The sequence below is a fragment of the Pichia kudriavzevii genome, chromosome 1 (assembly GCF_003054445.1).
Source record: "Pichia kudriavzevii chromosome 1, complete sequence".
Lineage (NCBI taxonomy): Eukaryota > Fungi > Ascomycota > Pichiomycetes > Pichiales > Pichiaceae > Pichia > Pichia kudriavzevii.
In genome coordinates this window covers 80,815-104,723 of record NC_042506.1, presented here as the reverse complement: position 1 = coordinate 104,723, position 23,909 = coordinate 80,815, and the positions used below count along the sequence as shown (strand labels likewise).

General features: G+C 36.3%; 10 protein-coding genes across 10 annotated transcripts; 5 read left to right on the top strand and 5 right to left on the bottom strand.

Moving 5' to 3' along the window:
* Positions 1–242: 242 nt before the first annotated feature.
* Positions 243–974, top strand: C5L36_0A00500 (uncharacterized protein; the record flags this gene model as incomplete). The annotated part of the gene is made up of 1 exon (XM_029463055.1): positions 243–974. The coding sequence occupies one exon, from the start codon at positions 243–245 to the stop codon at positions 972–974; it is 732 nt and encodes a 243-aa protein (XP_029318915.1).
* Positions 975–1,064: 90 nt separating this feature from the next.
* On the bottom strand, positions 1,065–3,920 carry C5L36_0A00490 (uncharacterized protein; the record flags this gene model as incomplete). The annotated part of the gene is made up of 1 exon (XM_029463054.1): positions 1,065–3,920. The coding sequence occupies one exon, from the start codon at positions 3,918–3,920 to the stop codon at positions 1,065–1,067; it is 2,856 nt and encodes a 951-aa protein (XP_029318914.1).
* A 372-nt stretch (positions 3,921–4,292) lies between these two features.
* C5L36_0A00480 (uncharacterized protein) lies at positions 4,293–5,960 on the top strand (the record flags this gene model as incomplete). The annotated part of the gene is made up of 1 exon (XM_029463053.1): positions 4,293–5,960. One exon carries the CDS (start codon positions 4,293–4,295, stop codon positions 5,958–5,960), a length of 1,668 nt encoding a protein of 555 aa, XP_029318913.1.
* A 318-nt stretch (positions 5,961–6,278) lies between these two features.
* On the bottom strand, positions 6,279–7,376 carry C5L36_0A00470 (uncharacterized protein; the record flags this gene model as incomplete). Its single annotated transcript, XM_029463052.1, has 1 exon — positions 6,279–7,376. One exon carries the CDS (start codon positions 7,374–7,376, stop codon positions 6,279–6,281), a length of 1,098 nt encoding a protein of 365 aa, XP_029318912.1.
* A 1,436-nt stretch (positions 7,377–8,812) lies between these two features.
* C5L36_0A00460 (uncharacterized protein) lies at positions 8,813–10,780 on the top strand (the record flags this gene model as incomplete). The annotated part of the gene is made up of 1 exon (XM_029463051.1): positions 8,813–10,780. One exon carries the CDS (start codon positions 8,813–8,815, stop codon positions 10,778–10,780), a length of 1,968 nt encoding a protein of 655 aa, XP_029318911.1.
* Positions 10,781–10,943: 163 nt separating this feature from the next.
* Positions 10,944–12,152, bottom strand: C5L36_0A00450 (uncharacterized protein; the record flags this gene model as incomplete). The annotated part of the gene is made up of 1 exon (XM_029463050.1): positions 10,944–12,152. The coding sequence occupies one exon, from the start codon at positions 12,150–12,152 to the stop codon at positions 10,944–10,946; it is 1,209 nt and encodes a 402-aa protein (XP_029318910.1).
* Positions 12,153–12,357: 205 nt separating this feature from the next.
* On the top strand, positions 12,358–13,278 carry C5L36_0A00440 (uncharacterized protein; the record flags this gene model as incomplete). Its single annotated transcript, XM_029463049.1, has 1 exon — positions 12,358–13,278. The coding sequence occupies one exon, from the start codon at positions 12,358–12,360 to the stop codon at positions 13,276–13,278; it is 921 nt and encodes a 306-aa protein (XP_029318909.1).
* A 253-nt stretch (positions 13,279–13,531) lies between these two features.
* On the bottom strand, positions 13,532–17,305 carry C5L36_0A00430 (uncharacterized protein; the record flags this gene model as incomplete). Its single annotated transcript, XM_029463048.1, has 1 exon — positions 13,532–17,305. The coding sequence occupies one exon, from the start codon at positions 17,303–17,305 to the stop codon at positions 13,532–13,534; it is 3,774 nt and encodes a 1,257-aa protein (XP_029318908.1).
* A 1,544-nt stretch (positions 17,306–18,849) lies between these two features.
* On the top strand, positions 18,850–20,754 carry C5L36_0A00420 (uncharacterized protein; the record flags this gene model as incomplete). The annotated part of the gene is made up of 1 exon (XM_029463047.1): positions 18,850–20,754. The coding sequence occupies one exon, from the start codon at positions 18,850–18,852 to the stop codon at positions 20,752–20,754; it is 1,905 nt and encodes a 634-aa protein (XP_029318907.1).
* Positions 20,755–20,851: 97 nt separating this feature from the next.
* C5L36_0A00410 (uncharacterized protein) lies at positions 20,852–23,875 on the bottom strand (the record flags this gene model as incomplete). The annotated part of the gene is made up of 1 exon (XM_029463046.1): positions 20,852–23,875. The coding sequence occupies one exon, from the start codon at positions 23,873–23,875 to the stop codon at positions 20,852–20,854; it is 3,024 nt and encodes a 1,007-aa protein (XP_029318906.1).
* Between the last annotated feature and the right edge of the window lie 34 nt (positions 23,876–23,909).

Genomic DNA, 23,909 nt, shown 5'->3' with positions numbered 1-23,909 from the left:
CAATGCGTTTATCTGCACCGGTGACGGTGCATGAATTCTCCAAATGTTACTTTTCAACTATCAAAAAGTTTATGGGTGAAAAAAAAAAAAAAAAAAAATAGACGAGGGAAAAAAAAAAAAATAGGCATTTCAAATTTTAACATAAACGCTTTTGTTCTGATATGCATTTGGATATTTACATGTATTTGCTGGTCTTTCTTTTTGGCATCATTTAGCCCCTTTTCTTAAGAAAACACACAGCCATGGCACCAGTTATAGTGAAATTTGAGGATAAGTATACAAACCCTACTGCCCAGAAACCGACCAGCACTGAGAAAAAGTTGCGTAAATCGGGTAAACCAATATCACTTGCAGAACTAAAACTGAAAAAGCAAGAAGCAATTGAACAACAGCTAAAATCTGCAAACACGGGTCCCAGCTCGGCAAAGGACATGAAGGATGATATTGAATTGCAAAGATTATTAAGCGAATCGCATTTATTGAAGAACCTAGCGGATAGTCGCCGGATTTCAAAGGGAGAGTCGGGTGCTGAGTTAACCTTGAAGACCTTGAACGAACCCTTGATAGGCAAGGCTCGAGTTCGAACCCTTGATTCAAGAATAGATCAGCTTGCAAGGATCAATGGTGATGAAAGGAAGCTAGAGAAATTGGAAAAGATGCCAATGAATATGAGAAAGGGGATGATAGAAGCACAGAAGCGCAGGATTGAGAAATATGAGAAAGAGGCTAGGGAAAATGGCATTGTTCTGGCCAAAAACAGGAAGGGTGCCTTCAGACAACTTGAAAATGACAGATCCTTTATTGCAAAGGATAAGATCATTGGTAAGGGTAATATCCAGAAGAACAGAATGAGAGATAGAGGTTTGAAAATTCAGTCTGTTGGTCGTAGTACACGAAACGGCTTAGTCTTGTCGTCTTCAGATATATCCAAAATCCAAGGTCGACAGGGGAACGATAGACGCAAGAGACGCTAATCAGGACTTCTTTTCTAAGTTTATACAGTACATTTTAATATACAAGGCTTCATAATCACCAACCTTTTATTTTTGCTACCACTACTACTCCTACTCCTCTTCTAGAACATCATGTTCTTCCTCAGCCATTCTAGCTTCACGTAAATTCATGATACGTCTGGCTAATCCAGCCATGCTCTTCATTTCAGCTAGCCTTTGAGCAGCATTTAGGGCCCGCGAATCACGGAGCATCTTACACAATTCATATGCATCATCTGAATCACCACTTGAACATGCATCATCAATCTGAATTAATAATGCCTTATCATAATCAAGGGATAACAATTGCAACTTTTCCAGACCTTCGGAACTTTCAACCTCGTTATTGGAAATTGCATCATTGAGAATCTCGGCAAGTACAAGTGTGCGTAAGAATTGTTCTTCTGCCTCTTCGGCCTTGTTTATCTGAGGCTCTTCAATTTCGTTTTCCTCATCACCGAATAGTTCTCTATCTTCTTCATCGATTTCTCGAATTGGTTTCCGTTTATTAGGATCATAATAGTTCAGCGGAATACGAACATCGACATTCATAGGTGTTAGCAATGGGAAAATTGGGAATTTGGTACCTCTGAATGGGACAAACATAAAATTATCACCGAATAACCCTAACGGCCATGCCTTCAATTCTGTACCTCTACCAGCGCGTGACACTCCTTCCTGAATGTCCAACAGAGGCTTCCATACGGGTTTGCTGTTGGAATCTCTCCATCTGGTTAAAACCATCAGTATTCCGTCATTTCTTACAAGACATGGTTCTCCCTCAGATGAAAAAAACATGCTTTTTACAGGTATATCACATTGATCTTCACCAAAATCATTCTCAGTGATTAACGGTAGGCCGACTTCTTGCTGAATATATTCACCATCTAAATCTTGAATATTGAATAAATAACCGCTACCTATCGTTCTTTTGATTACCGTGAAAACGTAGTTATTATTGTTCATGATACCCACGACACAATCCATCATCATGATATTTTGTAAACGACCATATAAATTATATCTCCTCACAAAACCTTTATTCGTGCAGACAAAAATATTATTACCATAAACGCTAACACATGTAATAAATTCATATGGTCTTAGAGCAATGTCTCGAATCCACTGAGTTTCACCTGTTTTACCGTTTGAATGATCTTTGTACTCAATTCTTGCAATAAATCCTTTTTGTTTCTTGTAGCCGGATGTTGCAAAGACTGAACCCTGATCATTAATTGAACAAATGTCAAAGCCATTTAAATCGTCAAAAAAATACTTACGATGCTTTTCTTCATCAAAAAATAACACTGTCACCTTGTAAACACTTTGGATTTTAACTGTATAAACACATCCAATAGGTGTTATTGTAAGATATCTTCGGTCAGATCCCTCCCATGGAGTGGAACCAACAGAATAAGGCTTTGTTAGTGACCTGCCCCATCCTGATCTAACATTCAGCTTGTACAAATGATTTTCATCGTTCCCCGTTTCCCTTCTTGCACGCTTATTAAAATCAGTTAATTCAGTAGATTGTGAATCATTGTCTCTGTACCTTCTACGAGAATCTGTATTTGTCTCATCATCAATAATGAAGTCATCTAGATCTTGCGAATTTCGTCTATCCAATCTTTCTTCTTCAGCTTCCTCTTCATCGTCTGATATATTAACATCATCACCGGAATCATCGGAATCACCAGTAACATTATTGTTTACACCCTTCCCATTAGCAATATCAACAGTACCAGTGGTGTCATTGATCTCCTTTTCAGGTACTAATTTAGGCGTAATGATGTCTATGAATGTTGATTTGTCTATGGTTAAAACGTCACCTTTATTGGAACCAATAGCAACACTAGAATTGTCACACCATGTGATATCACAGCCAATAAAGGGTAGACCGACCTTACCCTTGATCTTCTTGTCCTTAATATCCCAAATAATCAAGGATTTATCTAAACTAATACTAGCTAAATATTTACCATCTGGGGAGTACGCCAACCCACTGATGTAATTTTTATGATGATTGCCACCTGCGTATAGTGTAAATGCTGGAACCGCCCAATTGACAACATTATAGAAGTCAATCTTGTAATTCTTGTTTGGTACAGCTAATACATCCCCAACGGGATTCCAAGCAGTTTTAGAAGATGCAAATTTTATTAGGTTGTTAGTCTTGTTTCTAGAGTTCTTACCACCGACTCCCATCGTTGTCTCTGTAAACATAGAATCCTCATCATCGAAGTTGGTGTCTGAGAGATCGCTTAAGTCAGAATCATCATCATCAACCAACCCCATTTCATGAGTTAATGCAACTCTCTTGTCAACTACCAGAGTGCCCAAACTGGCCCTTCTCTCTGTGTTATTTGAGCTCATTGAATAAATATAGATTCCACCGTCCGCTACTGTGACAGCCATTAGATCAACTGCATAGCTGTAAGATAATCCAACAATTTCCCCATTCACTTTGATTTTTTCAGTAACTTTGCCAAATGTAGTACTATCAGTTGGATTGGAAATATCAATGATCACCATATTGGCAGCCAAATCTCCAATGCATGCCCTCTGTCCACCATGTGTGAAAATAGCCTGTGTTATTTTTGCCTCACTCCTCCAAATCTTCTTCATTTCACTAATTATGGAATCATTATGCCTATGTTTATTATTGATGCCCAAGAAATTACTTAAGTTATGATATGAACAATCAGAACCACCGCATACCAATCCGTACGCTTTATCGTTGAGCACTCTAATGTCAAAGTCTTTAACCTTTTCCAATGTATTGACAATTTCAGGTTCCGAAGTTGTGTTGATCAAATCAAATACTTTGATAGATCCATCTGCCGCTGTAAATAAGGTCGTTGGAGTCGAAGCTACGGAAACAGCCGCATCGTTCATGTAAGCATGGGTCACTCTATCCTCAAGATTCATCCCAAAAAATAATCAACTAAGTATCTTCTGATTCTCTTCAACGTTGCTTACTTATCAGTGGAGCCCTTGAGGTTTGAATGGCTCTCATTTGAACATAGTAAAGGAAAACGCCAAAAATGCCAAAAACGCCAAAAACCCCAAATTGCAAGTTTGAAACAGAAACTAATGAGCGAAACAAAAAAAGATTGTGGCGACGCGCCGAATTCATATTTCAAATTATTTTAATCTCATCCTTCTTCAGCTATTTGCAATCATGAAAAAAAAAAAAAAAAAGAGTGTCACAAATATTCTTCAGAATTTTTTTTTTCACATAGAAATTTTCCTGATCATCAAGTAACAAAAGTTCCCAAACGTCAACGTAGACAATTGAAGATGGTAGATTCATTTTTTGTTGATCCTTCCAAGAGAAAGAGAAAGACTAGAGCTAACAGGCAAACCTCTACTGTTCGAACCAACCAAAAAAGACAAAAGTCTCAGCAAACAAACAAAGCATCAAGAATTGCAACTGAACCTGAACATGAAAATGATAGTGAAGAAATAGATTCATTAGATGAGGAGGAAGTAGATTCAGATGTATTTGCGGATGTAGGTGAGGAAAAGAAAGAGGTTGAGGACATTAATGAATCAGATGAAGAAGAAGACAATGGAAATGAGAGTGCAGCAGATAAAAGACGTAGATTAGCCAAACAATACCTCAAAGATTTAAAAGAATCATTGGGACAAGGTGGCGTTGATAGTGAGGACGACGATTTAGAGTCATCTGGTAAACAGACAAACTACGCATTTGATGCCAAAGATTTAGATGATGAAATTATCAGCTCAAGATTGAAGAAAGATGTTGCTGAACAGAAAGGATGGGTTTACAAGTTCTACTCTAAACAAATAAAAAGCATTATAAAAAGGAAAGTCACAAGGGTCGCTAACAACTGTCTCACCTCTGTGAGTGTCCATTACCCATATTTATTTACAACCTCTAAAGATTTAGAGATTAGCAAATGGGATATAAGAGATTCCACAAAGAATCCAACATTAATCAAAACTGTGAAAGGTGGAATTCAGCATTTAGAGTTGAGCAAAGAGCATTCTGAAAATGGGCATTGTGATGAAATCTACGCTAGTGCAGTTTCTCCCGATGGTAAATATTTGGTTACCGGTGGTAAAGATGGTAGGATTATTGTTTGGAGCGTGAATAGTTTATCGTGTATTAGAGTATTAGAGACCAAGAACAGAAACGGACAGGTGTTAAGCTTAACATTTCGAAGAAATAGCGACCAACTATATGTTGCATGTGCAGATTTAAAGATTAGAACATATTCGATCAACCAGTTAGCACAATTGGAAACATTATATGGACACCAAGATCTAGTAACTGATATCAGTGCATTGGCAATGGAGAGGTGTGTTACGGTTGGAAGTAGAGATCGCACAGCGATGTTGTGGAAGATTCCGGATGAGACAAGATTAACATTTAGAGGTGGTGACTCGATTGAAAAGTTCAAAAAGTCTGATACACAAGAAAAGATTTTCTTTGAAGGTAGTATTGATTGTGTATCGATGATTGACGATTCACATTTTGTGACTGGCTCAGACAATGGTAACATATCTTTGTGGTCTTTGAATAAGAAGAAGCCTTTATTCACCAAGAGAGTGAGTCATGGAATCCAACCAAAACCAAAGGCAAGTAATGCAAGTGCAGAAAATGACCAGAAGATCAGGGAAGAGCAAATAAGCGAACCGCAACCATTTTGGATTACATCTATATATGCGATCCCTTTTTCAGATGTGTTTGTCAGTGGGTCATGGGACGGGAGATTGAAAATCTGGAAATTAGATGAACAGCAGAGAAGTTTTGAATTATTAATGGAAATCCCAATTGGTGGTATAGTTACCAGGATTTCACACCATGAAGATGCTGAAAATGGGCAACTGAGAATATATACAACAGTATCTAAAGAACATAAGTTTAGTAGATGTGTCAAACCATTACCTGGATCCAGAAATGCACTGCTCACGTGTATAATTGACATGAAAGAAACATAAATAGACAAATAAGTTGTGTATTTTTTAAAAATGTGAAACATAATTTAAAAAAATAATATTACATAAAAATAAACAGTAAATATACATTTTTTAAAAAATAGTAGAGAAAGTAAAGTTATGAAATGAAGCAAAATAATGTAAACGCTTGGATATATATATATATATATATATATATATATATATATTGGAGTATAATTAGATTGCTAACACCACGCATCATTCTATTGAAATAGAAGTAAAATAGTATTCAAACGATAACAATAACTATAATTTAAATGGGAGGCAATATAATGTAAATAATGGCTGATAAAGAGAATCTCAGATAGACAAGGCAAATAAGAAACCGATAAGGCCAAATAATGACCCAGCAACTGGAGTCAACGAATTACCTGCGCCATGGGAAGTTTTAGAGATACTGCTGACCGGAGCATGAGAAGAGGTTGACACTGTCTTCATAGTGGTAGTTTCGGAAGCGATGGCTAAAAGGCCACCAGCTTTTGATAGGGAGGAATGGGTAGTAGTAATATGAGTTTTCATATACTCGGATTCCGATGAAATTGAGGCTTGTTGGGCAGATCTAACTGACTCTTCAGATGCGTGAATTTTAGAAGCTTGAGCCATCTTTGAAGCAAGTGATTTGCTTGCTAAGACTTGAGATTCATGTTCTCTCGAAAGTTGTGCATTATGTGCGGAAACAGAAGCAGAATAAACTGATAATCTCGAAGCTTGAGAAGCCTGGGAAATCTGGGACGCCTTTGATAAAGAAGACTCGTAAGCTAAATGTGAAGCTAGAGACATCGAAGATCTCACCATTTGATCGTGAACGGATTTTGACCTTGCAGAAACAAACGAGGCTGAAGCTGCTGAAGCAGAAGAAACTGAAGCTGCTGAAACTGAAGAGTGAGAAGCAGCAGAAACCGAGGAAAGATAAGCATCATATGAGGCGACTGAGGAAGCAGAAGCAATCATAATACGATGTTCGGCTTCTAAAGAGGAAGCAGACGCAATAGCATTCAAAACAGAAGATGCAGAAACTGCAGAGACTGAAGATAAGTAAGCGTCATGAGAAGCAATAGAAGCCGCAGAGACTGACGAAGCAGATTCTACTGATTCGACGGAGGCAACAGAGGCTGCCGATAAAGATGATGCCGATTCAATAGACTCAATTGATTCAATAGAAACAATAGAAGCAGCTGAGGCAACTGATGCTGCTGATGCTGCTGATTCGACAGATTCAACAGAGTATAATGAAGCGGCAGATGCCGACGATTGTTCGAGGGCTTTATGTTGAGCGGATTGTTGAGGAGTCAACAAAGTTTCAGTGATTGTGACTGTCACTTGAGAAGTAGTAGTTTGATCATCGGCAATCACTAAAGTGGATAACAGAGTTGATAATAAGAGATTTTTTAATAACATTTTGGAGGGATTAAAGATTGACGTATGAAAACAAAAGAGAGATAAAAGAATTGTCTTTTTTTTTCTTTTTGTCTTTAAGGTTAAGAACTATTATCTGTTGTTTTTTAGAGTTTATTTGATGGAATTAACTGTATTGATCAATTAAGTGGTAATATTCTGATTAAGCTAAATATAAGTAGGAATCAACAAAGTTTTCGAGTGTTTTAAAGGAATGACTAAGGTGAGTTTATTGGTTCCAAAAGTATCTAGATTAAAAGAATATGTTTTGTTTTGAATTATTTTATTTTATTTTAGATTGATCTGTTTTCTTTTTATAGAATGCGAGGACTCGTTAAAGGAGAGCTTGTTATTATTGCTTGACTAAGTGTTCGATTGAGTGATCTGATAAAGCTAGATGTTGTTGTGTGTAAGGAAACGAAAAAAAAAAATAAAACTGAAGGGACAACACAAAGTACAAAAGACCAAGAAAAGAGGAAAAGGTAGTTGGAGATGTAAACAAACAGGGTGTCGGGTGGAGATTTGGGGATCTGCCATTTCCACCAAGTGCTCACTCAATGGTAAACCCGGTGGACACATGATCTGCGCTAGCCTTCTGCAAACTCAATGGCGAGCGGGAGAAAATACTAGATTGTAACGCACTACTACCACTAACACTGCTACCACCACTACTAATATTGCTATTGTTGATGTTGATCAATTCCGATTGTTTTAAGAACCGTTGCTGTCCTTTTTAGGACGCTTCGCGGCAAGCTGTGACTGGCTGTGGGCGCGTGCCTGCCCCATTGGGGAAAACATCAACACGCGGCGCCGATCACACAGCCCGAGCGCGTCGTGGTGGCAAATGCATTAACACGTGACTGTGGCGCATTGAAACTCGGTGGGAAAAACCATTAAAAGCACATCCGTTAACGCCGTCCAATGAAAAAAAGAAAAGAGAAAAAAAAAGTAAAAAATAAAAATAACAGGAGAGAAAATTTTTTTTCTTTCTCGCAAGTCGTTTCTTTTTTTTTTTTGCAGCCACTTTAAACGTCGGTAATGTCCACTAGGAGGAAATAAAGTTTTTCTTTTTGCTACTAGTCTTCACTTTTTAGTTTCCACTTTTTAGCTTCCAATGTCTTGTTTCCAATTTTTAGTTTCCACTTTTTAGTCCTTGTGGGTTTTCTTTGGGGTTTTTTTTTTTTTTTACACTAATGGAAGTAAAACGTCTCTCCATTTTATTTCCTTACTGTTTTCTTAGTGTCTGGAAAAACTTTTATATTGTTTCCAAACACATCTCTCTTTGTCCTATTTTATTTTCCTTTGCATCTGTTTGATTCTGACTTTGTATCCATCCACCACCTTCGTTTCTATTATTCCCGTTCCTTGGCTCCATCTACCTCAATCTCTCTTCTAAGTCGTTAGTTGAACATCATTATCTCGTGCTAACCCATCCATTCATGACTGGTCCTGACTATAAGACTTCTTTGCCCCCTCTGGCGAAAATCATCTCTCCTAAACAGTCACCTTCAAACCTTAACATGAATCAAGATACTCTCTCCAATCTGGATTTACATTCGAAAATCCAGTCCCCCATCCAACAGGTTCCTCAGAATCATCAAACTCAGCAGGTTCAACCATCTCTGTTTTACCCAGCAGCTAGTAACCCTGCAATGTCTGAATCAAACGTTCTGAAATCAATGAATGACTTCTCGAATCAGTTGAGTCAGTCAAATTCCTCTCAACATTTACCGGGATTATACCAAAACTTGAATCTTATGAGGCCTAATTCTAACGACTCCTCTCATCAGTCATTTCTAAATCAGGAAAATTTGGATCTTTCAAATAATGACTTATTGAGACAGAGACAACAATCTCCCTTGATTAATAACTTCTACCATAACTTACAGCCTAATGGCTTCAGACAGTCCCCAAATCCACTTCTACAACAAGTTCCCTTGGCGTATCATCATCAGCAACAACAACAGCAGCACCAACAACAGCAGCAGCAGCAGCAAAATCTTCAACAGAATAATCAACAACAAATGTTTCAGCTTCACCAACAATATCAGTTCCCTCAACAGGTACAACCTATCCAATTTAATGACCATCTTCATGTACAACAAGACTTTTCCCAACAAACACAAACTCTAGAACCTCCACAGAACATCCCAACTAAGTGCACCTGTAAACAAAACCAGGCAAAGAGAATCCCTAGACCTAGAAATGCCTTCATTTTATTTAGGCAAAAACACCACCAGGCCTTGATCGAGGAAGGAAATCAACTGAAATCCAATCCTGAAGTTTCTAAAGAGTTGGGTGAAAAGTGGAGAGCATTGAGTGATGAAGAGAAGCAATATTGGAACAATTTAGCTGAAGAGGAGAAAAGATTACATGCTGAGAAGTATCCTGGTTATAAATATACTCCCAAAAGAAAAAGCAAAAAGAAATGTGATTTTTGTCTATATAAACAAAAACTGAAATTACAGATGGCAGAGAAGGCGGCTGCTCGGAGAATCGAAAAGGAACAGAAACGTTTGGAGAAACAGTACAAGCAAAAATTGTCACAACAGGCCAAACAAATGAAGGTTATGTCTACCTCTCCTTTGACGATGCAACAGCAACAACACCAATTACAGCAGCAACAGCAACCAATGCAGCTAAATGAATTTGCAAACACCACACTTCAGAACCATATTTTCAATGACATGAATTTATCAAATTATCAAAAGTATGCTCAACAAATTCAGCAAATGAGAACGCCTACTCCTAACTCAACTTCATCAACCCCGCTTCATGCATCTAACCCTTATTACAATTCAGCTTTCACTTCTTATAGTCAGCAACAACAACAGCAGCAACAGCAACAGCAACACCCGCAACAACAACAACAGCAGCAGCAGCAACAACAACAATCATCAATAAAGGCTGATGACTTGAAGCCTTTTTTATTTAACAATATAGGCACTTTCCAGCGCCCTCAGATGGGCGATGGACGTCAATCACCATTAGCTTTACAAACACCAAACTCTACTTCACCTTCAAGTTATAACAACAGTTTAGCTAGCTCAAATAATTTACGTGTGATGCAACAACATCAGCATCTACCTTACCAGGCTTCCGAGCCAGACCATCCGAGCCAAAGTCACCATGACAATCAAAATCCCTCTCAAAACCAACAAAATAACAACCCTACTTCATCGAGTACAACTGCATCTTCTCTATTCACCGAACAAAACCATCCTAGTAGAAACGCTACTCCCTTGGTGAATGAATCTGAAACAAAAAATGCAGACAGCCAAGATCACTCGTTCTCTAGAGTTGATGAACAAGGTACCTCGAATGCATCTTCCGTCAATCAGAGTACTTCTTTACCTTCAATCAATGCGTTATCTTTGCCACCATTAAATATCCAGCAAAATAACTGAAACCTTTGATATCAATTACGGTTATAGATTCCCTGCAGGAAGATAGACCATGAAAAACAGATAAAAGAAAACTCACTACTGTAAACATGTATCATATAATATATAAATCTTTCTTAATAGACTTTTGTAAACTAGAAAACTAAATACAGTTTCCTTCATTAATTTATAAATTAATAGACACAATAAGATTTCTTTTACCAACTACGATCAAAGTGCCATTCAAAATTGTAAAGTGAAAGATCTTTTCGTCAATTCCAACATAGACATCGCTTAATTTACCATCTTTCAAATTTAATCTTACCAATTTATTATCACTCAATACGATCACAGAGCCCTTGTAAACCTCCGTGTGAATAATATCGACAATAAGGTTATCAGACACTTCAACATGTGTGTCCCATATCAATTCAAGTGTTCTCACTTTTAAGTCGATCTGGTATAGTAAAACATGACCATTATTTAAACCTATTATTATTCGTCCCTGATCAACACATTTGATATCAGATATTGCAAAATTGCTAACTTTATGTTCAAACATAAACAACCTTGCACTACAATCCCAAATAGTCACAAACCCACTTTGGTGCCCAACTATGATAAATTTGCCTTCACAATCAAAGAAACAATTGGATTTGTTTGACTGTACATAGTTCTCGCTTTGAATGATATCTAGGCTTGTACATCCGTCATTCAAATCCTTTATTCTACTAGCCTTCCAAACAGACAATGCACTACTCATTTCCCAGATAATTATCTTGCCGTCTAATCCGCAACTTACTATATTCCTTCCCCTACCAATCATACCAACATCAGTAATCCGTCTACAATGTTCATTCTTCAATATCCGTACAGGAGTCTTCAAAACCGAGTCTTTATTCTCATTTGACCACAGTTTGATTTGCAGATCTAAGCCAACTGTTAAAAACACTTTGTTACTTGGAAATCTTAGGATTTTAATGATATCTGCAAAATGTATATTCTGCGATATGATCGGAAACAAAGGATGAATCGATATGGGAATTGGCAACTTAATCACAGATCCATCATCTGTGCCTATTAAAATATTATCATTGCATGTAGCAATTGATGTGAAATTGTAATTTTCAGTGATTTTCAAACCATGATAATTGTTTGGGAAAACAAGGCTAAATTTATCATTAAATCTCATCATTTGAAAGCTAGTAGATTTATTAGAAGATTGTGTAATCAATATATTCGACTTTGTATTAACAAATGATTTGCCGGTTGCTTTCAAGTCGAACAATTCATCATTATACCTAAGCCATATACTCTCATCATTGGGATGTTCTCTCTCATCAATCAATACTTGTAATGCATCCGACTGTATTTCAACTTGCGGAATGGTGTACATTTCAGAAATGGGTGTTACTTCAGGTGAAAAAAAAGAGTGGGAAAAAAAGATACTCTGTAGTAGTATGATCAGCATAACAATACCTAGGTCCCACAGAGTACATGTTTTTTTTCCTCAGTGTACTCTCATGAAACTTACCATAATCTCGAATACAATTAACCTTTTGTTTCCACTTCTAACACGGTTCCCTAATAAGCAGGTATTGATGAGTCATAGCAATACTGTTTCATCAATTGATTTAGGCTTGCCACTAGAGGCAAAGGTACTATCGCAATTTTTTGAGGAGGATTTTGTGCCTGTTGATTATGTTAATGCATTGGTTGCAACATCATTAAATGCAAATACAAATTCAAGCACAAACTCTGCAACAATTAGCGGTACGTCTAATAGTTTGAATTCCTCATTATCTCTGAAAGTTCTTAACCAGAGGCTAAATTCTTTAAGCTTTAGATATAATGAATACACAAATGAGTTATCGAACCAATTTGATCGAACTTATTCAAAGCTGCTAAAATCTTCAATTGAAGTTGTATCATATAGTAATACCGGCAACATAAATTCTAATGACTTTGTCGATAATGACGACCCCCATTCGGTAACTAGGTTGCAATATCAATTGTCAACCCTTAAAACATCCATGTATTCTTTACTTGAAGATCTACAAGTTACCAAAGAGAGTATAAATTCAATAAATCCAGAGATTGATAATCTACCTGTGAGTAAGCTAAAAGAACTGACAGAAATCCAAGAAAGAATCAAAAATGTGGATGCAGCTTTTGAATTGTTAAAATCCTTAGTTGCTAGTTCAGATGCTGTAAATTCTCAAGATTTAAACAATGTTAAAGATAAACTAAATAACAAAATCACAATAGCAGAGTTTGGCAATTCTCTAAATATTATTAAGCAGTCAATTCAAGAACAAATTGAGAAAGAGATGCAATCAATAAAAATAAGCTCCAAAGTGACTAAGAATGACAAATTAGTGAAAATCATAGATAGTATGATTGATATGCAGCCACTTTTCAAATCATTTGTACATTTCCAAGTGCCTTATTCGTCCTTTGTCGATTTTCTGAAGCTTCAAAAGTCAAACTATATGAATGTATTCGAAGCATCAAGAGAATAATTGGCTTTTTCTTCCTCCGGGTGCACATGAAATCGGATTAAATTGAAATACAAGTTATAAAAGGTACATATTGACACAGTAAAGTCCAGGCTAGAACAAAGACACAAACAAAAAAGCAGGTAAGATTGCACATCACATCACTTTTATATATGATATTTGATAGTCACTTAATCAATAATCCTTAAGTTTTCTTTTTTTTTTTTGATCCTTTTGTCACTACCGCTATCCTTAATATTTGAATCTACGGCATTCATCATTTGGATGCGCTAACATCGATATCTGTATAGTTTGGCTGTACAGAAACACTATCAAATAAATTAGTTTGTGAAGGTGAACGAGTTCTTGTAAATGAAGAAGATCTTTCATTTGGCTCTTTTGTCAAGCTTGAAGCACTTGTATTGTTACTCCTTATCAATAAAGACTTTAGTTTGTTCATTTTATGAGTCTCGCCAGAATGTGATGGCTCCAGCATGGGGCTTGGGCTTCCACTGGACACAAATGTAGGAGAGCTGGTGCCTCTAGAAATATCGGATGAGTGTTGGCTTGCAACAAGGTTATCTCCATCTTGTATAATATTATCGCTAGAATCAAAAAAACTTTCATAATCTTCCCTATGTTCAGGGGATTGGAAATATCCACAACCAAATATAAACCATTCAAGACCATAGATTACACGACATAAACCATCGATTGGTAGATAATCTGTAAGCCAATAATCGGGAACTAAACGTAATAGACCACCAAAGAAGATCATTGAAAAACCACTTCCTAAAGCAGTGGCCCACATACCAAAAGTTTGGGGTGCAATTGAGAAAACACGGCCCCCATAAAACATAATTATAACCTGGGAAACCGAAATAGTAGATACAATACTAATAAACCAATAGTTCCTGGTTATATTTCTGAAAAACCCTATATTCTGGTAACACAACCTCTCCCTTAAAGTTGAACTTGGATTCAAACACAATGGCTCATTCAAAATCCTAGAGACAAATAATGTAAACACCTGCATCCAGACAAACGTGTTAAATGTCATTGCCTTTAGAGAAAATTTATCATGGGTGTTAACTTCATCATAAGGTAGCCCATAAAAGATTTGAGAACCTTTGAAATTTAAAGTTGTGGTTATACCTAACTGGAAAATTGACATGCCTAGAATCATTTTCCACATGTTTGGAGAAATCATTAATTTCGAACGCCCTTCTGGTTTCGAATCTAAGATATCATCATCTGGTTTATCAGTAGCTAAAGCTAAAGCAGCTAAGGTATCCATGATTAGATTCACCCATAAAAGCTGAACCGCAGTAAGAACACTGGTATCGTCGTCACTGGCAACTGCAGAAACGATTGTCAAGGTTACCGCAGTAAAATTGACAGTTAATTGGAATTGAACAAATTTCCTGATAGACGCAGCAACAGTTCTCCCCCATTTAATTGCATTCACAATTGATGGGAAATCATCTGACATCAAGACAATATCGCTCGCCTCCCTTGCAACTTCAGTACCTGATATTCCCATTGAAAATCCAACGTCAGCCAATTTTAGTGCAGGCGCATCATTGGTACCATCACCAGTAACTGCAACAACTTCCCCTAATTTCTTTAGAGTCTGGACAAGAATTCTTTTGTCTTCAGGGCTTGATCTAGCTAAAACATGCAAATTCGGAATGATTCTTAGCCTTTCACTATCGCTCAAACTTCTAAACTTCGGACCTTCCATGAAATAGCTGGGATCATCAAAAGTATCATCATCTAAAATACCACAACCTTTTGATATTGCCCTGGCTGTCAATACGTTGTCACCAGTGACCATCCTTACATCAACACCAGCCCTATGGCACTGTTCAATGGCTTCCCTCACGCCTGGACGTAAAGGATCTTGAATTCCAACTATTAGGTCTAGCACTAACGGATATTGAACCAAATCATCAGCACTAATTTTACTCCAGTCTATTTTAGATATTTCAGACTCTTTGAAAGTATAATGAGCAAGTGAAACTGCCCGTAATGCATTTTTAGCCATATCTTGTCTTTTCTCACCAATATTTTCCTTCTCATTTTTACTAAACTTTTGGATATGGCCATCCATACCAGTGATATAATCACAATAATCCAATACGATTTCAGCTGCACCTTTGATCAAAAAAGTATAATTGTTCTTGCTAGTGTCATGGTAAACCACTCCAGACCATTTTAGGGAAGACTCAAAAGGAACAGTTTTCACAATATTAGATTCGAAATCATCTCTGTATTTAGAAACGGTAGGGATTCGTGGATCGACTTGCGAAACCTTATATTTAACAAACTCCAATAAAGCACATTCAGTTTTTGAACCAACAAATTCATCTGGCTTTTCAGTAATAGTTGCATTGCTATTCGAATTTGACGAATCTGATGATAAAGGAAGAATATGATTGTATCTCTCAGACTTGAATAGAGTTTTCAATGAATCCAAAACTGAACTTTTAGGTTTATTCAATTCACTATTTGTAGTTGTCCTTCTTTGCGGTTCGATATTTTCAAAAGCTGTAGAGTTAAGAAATATATTCTTCAACAACACATCAATTAGTTTGTCGTTACAATGTTGTAAAATTTCGATGGAGGAATGACTATGGTTGCTGTTATCTATTGTAGATTTTTTTCCATTATCAATGAAATAATCGTCCCCAATCAACCCTTCAACAATTGTCATTTTGTTGATGGTTAAAGTACCTGTCTTATCGGAACAGATACAAGTTGCACCGCCCATAGTTTCACAACTTTTCAATACCCGAACTAGATTACCATCTTCCATCATTCTGGTTGTAGCAAACGCTAATGCGAGAGTAACTGCTAATGGTAAACCTTCTGGAATAGCAACAACAACGACAGTTATAGCTGTAATAACGATATTGATAAATTTGGAAAACTTCTGTAATAAAGATAGATGAGCCAACACTGTTGACAATTGATACAAGAACTTCAAAAACAGCCCAAGAAATAACCCAATAGCAGCTAAAAATCCATATTTTGAGATGTTATTTGCCAAATGGTCCAACCTAACCTGTAGGGGGGTTTCCTCTGCATCTTCTTCATCTTCATTCCCATGGAATAGAGACATCATCATTTTACCATTTACGGAATGTTCACCAATACAAATGACCAGGGCTTTACCATTTCCTGATAATAGTTTGGATCCAGATACAAGGAAAGGATCCAATACATCCGAATCCCCCACATCGAATCTCGAAGAAGAGCTTGTAGAAATTGTAGAAGCAAAGGATTGAGATTTTATTGATTTAATTTCATCATTAAAATAAGATAGTGCTTGATCTATTGGTTTTTTATCAATAGTTCTAGATTCTCCTGTTAATGAAGATTCATCACAAGAACATTCTCCAGAAATCAGGATTGCATCTGCCGGTATGATATCACCTGTTTCAACATAGAGTAAATCACCAACCAACAAATCATAAATTGATATATAAGTTTTAACATTGGAGCGATAAACAATTATTTTCCTATCATCCTTTTTATTGTTTAATTTCATAAATTGTTTTTCTTTATTAAAGTCATTGATGGCACCAACTAAAACTACGATAATCACAGCCAGTATAATGGCACAACCATCAACCCATTCTAAATTTGGTAAAGGGTTACCATCTTCATCATATTCCGGGGGCTCAAAATATGCCAAATATAAGCCAAGTACAAAGGAAATAATTGCCGAAATTGAAAGAATAATTAAAACTTGATCATGTAAAGCTTCCCAACATAAAGACAATAGCGATTTCTGGGATTTATTTGGCAATTTATTTTTCCCATAGATATTGATCCGTTGTTTGATATCATTTTCATTATAATCTTGTGATAAACCTGAATGAAGATCTGTATTTAAGTCAAGTGTTAATGCTTTCAAACCTCCTATTTTCAATAAATTCCGGATAGATTTAGGATCAAATAAGGATTGGAGTTTTTCTATTGGGATTTGATAATGAGATCCATGAGATTCCAAGTCACTACTTCGTGAATGGTGAGTGAAAGTCATGGTTCAAGACAAGTGATTTCCTGGATGTGTAATGTGATGGAAACCGAATGGAGAGGAGTACAAGAGGGCAACGTTGGACAAGAGGTGAATATAATTTGGTCTTTTTTCTTACAAATAAAACTCCCAGAGACAGCAAAAAATAACAGGAAGCAAGGGAAATGGCAGATGGTTGGTATTTGTCTAATTGCAATATGGGAGTAACAGCAATTTACCAGTGGATACGCCTCAATGAGACAGAGTACAATGCAATGGAATACAAGATAATGTAGTATGTGATGTAGTACACTATACGTCCGGAGATGTTAGCGACACTGAAAATTGGATAACTTAGAAAGGAGGCTTAGAATCCAGGGGTAACTCTAAACTCGGTAATGAGTATCACACTGAAAATAAGGAGGGAGAAAATCAATGCCGTGTCAAGGGATGGACACTATTTCCCCTTTTTTTTCTAATTCCTCGTTGGCTTCTCTTAATATCCCAGTCTCTTATAAGAACAGCCCTAAAGGCTGAACCATTAAGGAGCAGATCTGAAACACAATGGTAACTTAACATACCCTTTCCCCTAATGAAGACCCTCTCATTAAGTCCCTCAACCACCGAAATGTAACAATGAAGGAAAAAAGAGGCTTAGCGCGCGTAAGTTCGGTTACGGCCTGTAAATTTTAGAAAAGTAAAATATCGAGCAAAGAGTGTTTGATTTCGGGTGTTAGTTACGGACTGCGAGTATCGGATATCGGCATATTGGCATATCGGCGTATTAGTATATTGGTATATCAATATATTGGGGGGTAGGGGGTTTCTCCTTTTGTGTTTGGTGCGGTAATAAGAAAAGAAAGAGGACCGTAAAAGCCGAGGGCATTATGGGATGACCAGGACAAGAGTCTTACTTTAAGCCACAAGCGATGGGTAGAAGTGGCAATTAAGCTTTCCGCGGTGGATTTCTTGTTATCATGCTACTAATCCATTTTTTTCCAATCTCTATTGAGAGTGTCAAAAGGTTCAAGAGCAAAAAAAGAAATAGAAGAGAAAAAGAAACAGAAAAGAAAGGAAAAAGAAGAAATACAATCCTTATAAGACCGAGATTGGTCCATATTAATAAGCCTCGATGGTATTACCCATTTGAGAAGACGCGGTCTTTTTTTTTTCGTTTGGTATTGGTTGGTTGTACCCGCAGTCTTGGAATGACAGATTTGAGGAGATAATAGAAAAAAATCAAAAAAAACAGGTATGAAATAAAAATTATCAAAATTTAAATTTAAAACTAAAACTAAAACTAAAACTAAAATTAAAAACACGAAATTCCGTTAAAAAAAAAAAAAAAAAAAAAAAACAGAGAACGAGATCGAGACGCGTAATTCTAGAAACTGTGAATGGCAAATATCATGAAAAGGTAAAGATTCACTCTATACATCAGCAAGAGTTTGACAGACTCACACTTAGTTTGGCACTACTATTTCTTCCTATAGGTTATAAGCAACTCGGGATATCTGTACAACAGACATACAAACTAAATTCCAAACTAAAAAGGAAAACATCTCCCCAACATGGACAAAATGGTACCGGGCTCCATAGCCAAGATCTTCACTGAAAACGACACATCAACACCTCTTGTCCTTCAAACTCATCAATCAAAGGCAATGAATGACGACGTCAACAGAATTAGGTTACTACTCAATGACGGTAAATTTTCAATCAATTCCATTTTCAAGCCTAATGATCTTCAAGAGAAAATTGAAAATTTTCAAAAATGCTGTTACTTATCAATCTCAAACTATTCAATCTCTGTTGTGTCTAAAAAAATCTTCCTTTTGATTAACCAATGTGAGGTTGTAGCACAGGGAGAGAAACCTACAACTTCTTTTGAATCCATCGACAAATATTTAAAGGAAAACCCAGATTTGAATAAGTTCCCAATTGATTTGACTAAACAGGAAAATACTACCCCAGAACCTTCATCACTTAACATCAACACCAACGCCAATCCTTCTAGTACGACCGCAAAAACTTTAGCTTTGAATCCAAACAACCAAAATAATACAAAGGCTGCTCGCACACCTACGCCTACTTTAACTTCCACTTTGGCTTCTTCGCATTCGTCTCATAAATCTCAAGTACCTCCTGAGTTCCAAGGACTAACTACAATCGATCAAATTTCTCCCTATCTCTCTAGATGGTCAATAAAGGCCAGGGTATCTTATAAGTCAGATGAGAAGAGATGGAATAAAAACGGTAATGAGGGTAAACTTTTCAGTGTTCATTTTATGGATGAAACAGGTGAAATTAAGGCTACTGCATTTAATCAGGCTGCTGATAAATTTTATGATTTATTACAAGAGAATTCGGTTTATTATATAACGAAGGTTCAAATTCGTTCGGCAAAGAAGCAATTTTCAACTTTGCCAAATGAGAACGAACTTTTCCTAGATAAAGACTCTATTATTACACCTGCTCCAGATGCAGATGATGTTCCAAAAGTTCAGTATAATTTTGTTAAACTTGATCAAATTGAAGGTTTGGAAAATAATACCGTTATTGACGTTTTAGGTATAGTCAAAAATGTTGAAGAAAAGAGAGAAATTGTTGCCAAGGCAAGTGGTAAGCCTTACGATCGTCGGGATATCACAATTGTTGATGAATCCCAAACTGCAATCAACGTCGGTCTATGGAATAAAATGGCTCGTGATTTCAGTTTAGATCCAGGTACTCCAATTGCCATTAGAGGTTGTAAAATCAACGATTTCAACGGTAAACAGCTCTCTTTAACTCCTTCAGCTACTATCCAGGCCAACCCAGATATCCCTGAAGCATTCAAATTAAAGGGTTGGTATGACAACCAAGGCTCCTCTGAAAATTTCAAAACTTTGAAGTCAACCACTACAAACTCCACGAGTTTAACATCAAAGGAATCAATCCTAGAGAGAATCACCGTTGCTCAAGTTCATGAGACTAAACTAGGTTACAATGAGAAGCCGGACTATTTTACCATTAAAGCTTCAGTATCTTACATCAGACCAGACAATTTCAGCTATCCAGCATGTTCGACTCAGGGATGTCAGAAAAAAGTGATCCAGCAAGGTGATGGAACCTGGCGTTGTGAGAAATGTTCAATAAACCATCCCGAACCTTTACATAGGTATATTTTAGCGTCAAGCGTGGTTGACGAAACAGGCCAACTTTGGTTGAATCTTTTCAATGAACAAGCAGAACAGCTGATTGGCAAAGATGCAAAATCTTTACTTGAACTAAAGGAATCCTCAGATGAAACTGCATTTAAGAACTACTTGACTGATAATGTCCTGTTCAAAGAATTCATCTTTAGAGTCCGTGCTAAGGTGGATACTTATCAAGGTGTAGATAGACCACGTTTCCAGGTTTTATCGATTTCGGAGATTAACCCTTCAACGGAATCTGATGCATTGATTGATATCTTCAATAAGTTGAATTTATAATCGGTCATGCTTTGTGGATCGCCCCCTCCCCCGCTTTATTTTCTACCTTTTTTTTCATTTTATATCTTTATGTTCTATATATTTTAGACAAATTAACCTACATCCCATAATCAACCATCCCTGTTACTGTATACCAAAACTCTTTGATAATTCTATTCGCTACCCTTTGGCCTCGAGTAACAAGCAGTTGTTTGATAAATCCCTCTACAACTTTCTGGTCAACAATTTTAGCATTTTTAGTCATATTCTCTTCGTTGATCCTCAAAAACGCATTTTCAATCCATACTCTCAAATATTTTCCGTACTTACTTGTTAGGGCCCTTATGATATCCACGTAAAATTCAATCAACGATCTTGAGGTATTGATAAATCCTCTCATCAAATTAAGGACTAAAATTTCACCTATATTTTTATCAACTAACAAGTGATTCATAAATTCAACATCTTCTAATTTGCCTTTCCTGAGGTAGATTAAATTTGAAGCAAATTTGCTTAATGAAATGACAACAAACCTTTGTTGACAATTACGATATATTTGATCAATGAAAATTTCCATAATTCTTACAAATCCAGGATTTTGGATTAATTCCGTTGGATAACATGTTATAATATCTCCTAATAACGTAAAGATATATTGCAAAACGTCCGTGTCTTCAGTGATAGAATCAAAATTTTGAAAGAGTAATACATCGATAACTTCACTCATATGTAAGTCATCTATACCAACTTGTAAACCAGTGATTTTGGTTATTGTAGAAGAGGTATAGTTACTTTTAACGAGTATACCGTATAACTGGATGAATTTAATAATAGGTGGATCTACGTTTGAAGTTTCATTTGTTTGACAATATTGGAAAACTTTAATAATCAGTTTGATTATTTCAAAATAGTCAATAACAAATGGACCAGGTATCGGTTCACTCAGACCGGATCTCAATAAATTGTATACTTGTTCCACAATTTCAGGATTCAGATTTCTTTTGGTGGATAAATTGGAAAAATGATAAGAAGGGAATGTGAATAATAAAACTAGCTTCAAGCATTTATCATGAACTTGAAATTTATGTTGATCTTGAAACTTCCAATATTCGTAGCTTAACTTCATCTTATCAGGATCATCTTCATAATATTTTTCCCAATCCTCTGGTATCTCTAAACCTCTAGCTAAGCCAACAAGGGAAGAAACCATTGAAACTAAGAACGCGTCAATTTTTTCCAAAATATCAGCATTCCCTGCAGTTGTTTCAATTGAACCATATGCACTGATCGATTCTGTATATATTAAATCAAGAAATTTTGAGATTTTCTCAGCTTGTAGCCGTAAATTAGCAACTGTCTGTAAAATTGACGAATAACTTCTGATTATTCGAGTTCTAACATTTGTGTCAACATCGATATTTTTGATAATTGAAGTTGCTGCTAATTCAAAATCATTCAATAAGCTAGTCAGATCACTTCTACAAGTATCAGTGATGCTTAGGATTGCTCTTGATGCGGAGTCTTGAAAATTTGAATCTTCCAAATATTTGAACAAAAACATCAACACGTCATTAACATGGGATAACCCTGATGGTGTTTGATAAAACCAGTTGATTTCAGAAATGAATTTAATCGAATCTTTAACTAAGTATTGGTAGAGCTTATTATCTAAGTCAGAACTCAATGGCAATGAGGCAATTCTTACTAAAAATTTGGATTCAAACAAACAGTTCAAATCGTAAAACAAGTTTGTGTCATTTTCTGTTTCACCAACAATACTTGAAATAACGGTAAGTAAGTATAACGATGTGTCTGCATTTTTGATTTGATCGTTGCTACATCTTTCATTTAGCAAAGATGACGACACCGAATTTGATAAATTATTAAACACTTCAGATCTAGCAATAGTAAATAAAGACTCAAACAATTCACCAATGTCCCTTCTAAAATTCAAGAATTCATCCTCATATTCATCAAACCCATCAATTAGCTTACATTTCTCCCAATATATTGCTGATAATTTTATAAAGTAAGTTTTTGAAATTTTATGCAAAGTTTGTATTTTTGCCTCTTCGTTTCCTATTAGAGTATGTATAGCCTCTGTATCATTGATAAAAGCCTCCGCAAATAATGTCCAGAATTCAAGCATGTCTACAGAGAAAGGCTCATCAGTTATAGGGTCTCCTGGTTGGTTGGTTAGGAATAGTAGAAACTCTATTCTCTGTTGGTACTCCGAATCTATCAACTTGGAAGCAAAAGTCAATATTTCAGAATCTAACGATGAAGCAATCAACTTACTCAATTTCGAGTTGTCATCAATGTCATTGTTAGTTATAAAATTTGTCGTCCATTCACTGAATACGAGACTTCTAAAGAAACTTTTGTTATCATTATTCAACTGGGAGGGACAAACGTCAAAAATTTCAGAAATCAAATCAAGTGCATCAATATCTAACTTTTGCAGCAGCATTAAAGTTATTCGATAATATTCATTTAAGTCGGATTTAACATGGAATTCAAATGACGACTTACTTACGTAAATCATCCAGGCTTGTAAGCAATCTAGCCACACTTTTTTCAAGCTGGAATCCTCCAAAACTAAATGGGTTGTATTATTCAGTAGATTCTTCGTGTTGTCTTCAAGCATTGAATCCATAATCATCTGGTTCTTTTCAGCTGTTATCTTTTCACATCTATTGAGTTCTTCGCCAATAGTTTTACAGGCTAACAATCCATATTTAGAAATAGTTATCATGTCCAAACCTTTGGAACTCAACTTTTGAAAAAGGTCATTAATGGGGAAGTACAATATGTTAGTGTATATCTTGGCAATGTTGAAAAGTAACTTTTGTATGACAACCGAATCCAGGTTACGTGAACAGGCCTCCACCAACTCGCCAATCATGACATCACCTATCTGGGTATCTATAGGATGGTTGAAAAGATATACCGTGTATGTTAACGCGCCAAAAAATTGGATTGTTTGCACGTTGTACTTGAGTAATTCATGGGCTAATTCAGGAGCATCTGGTCGTTTTTGTATACTCTGTAACTGTTGTTGTACTGACAAGATCAAGTCCTTGTCTTGATTTGGAGAATAAAGAGTCTGAACCAAAGAGGCAATTTCATCCACAGAAGACATAACTCAAAGTCGATGTCGTTGAACTTAAGTATTA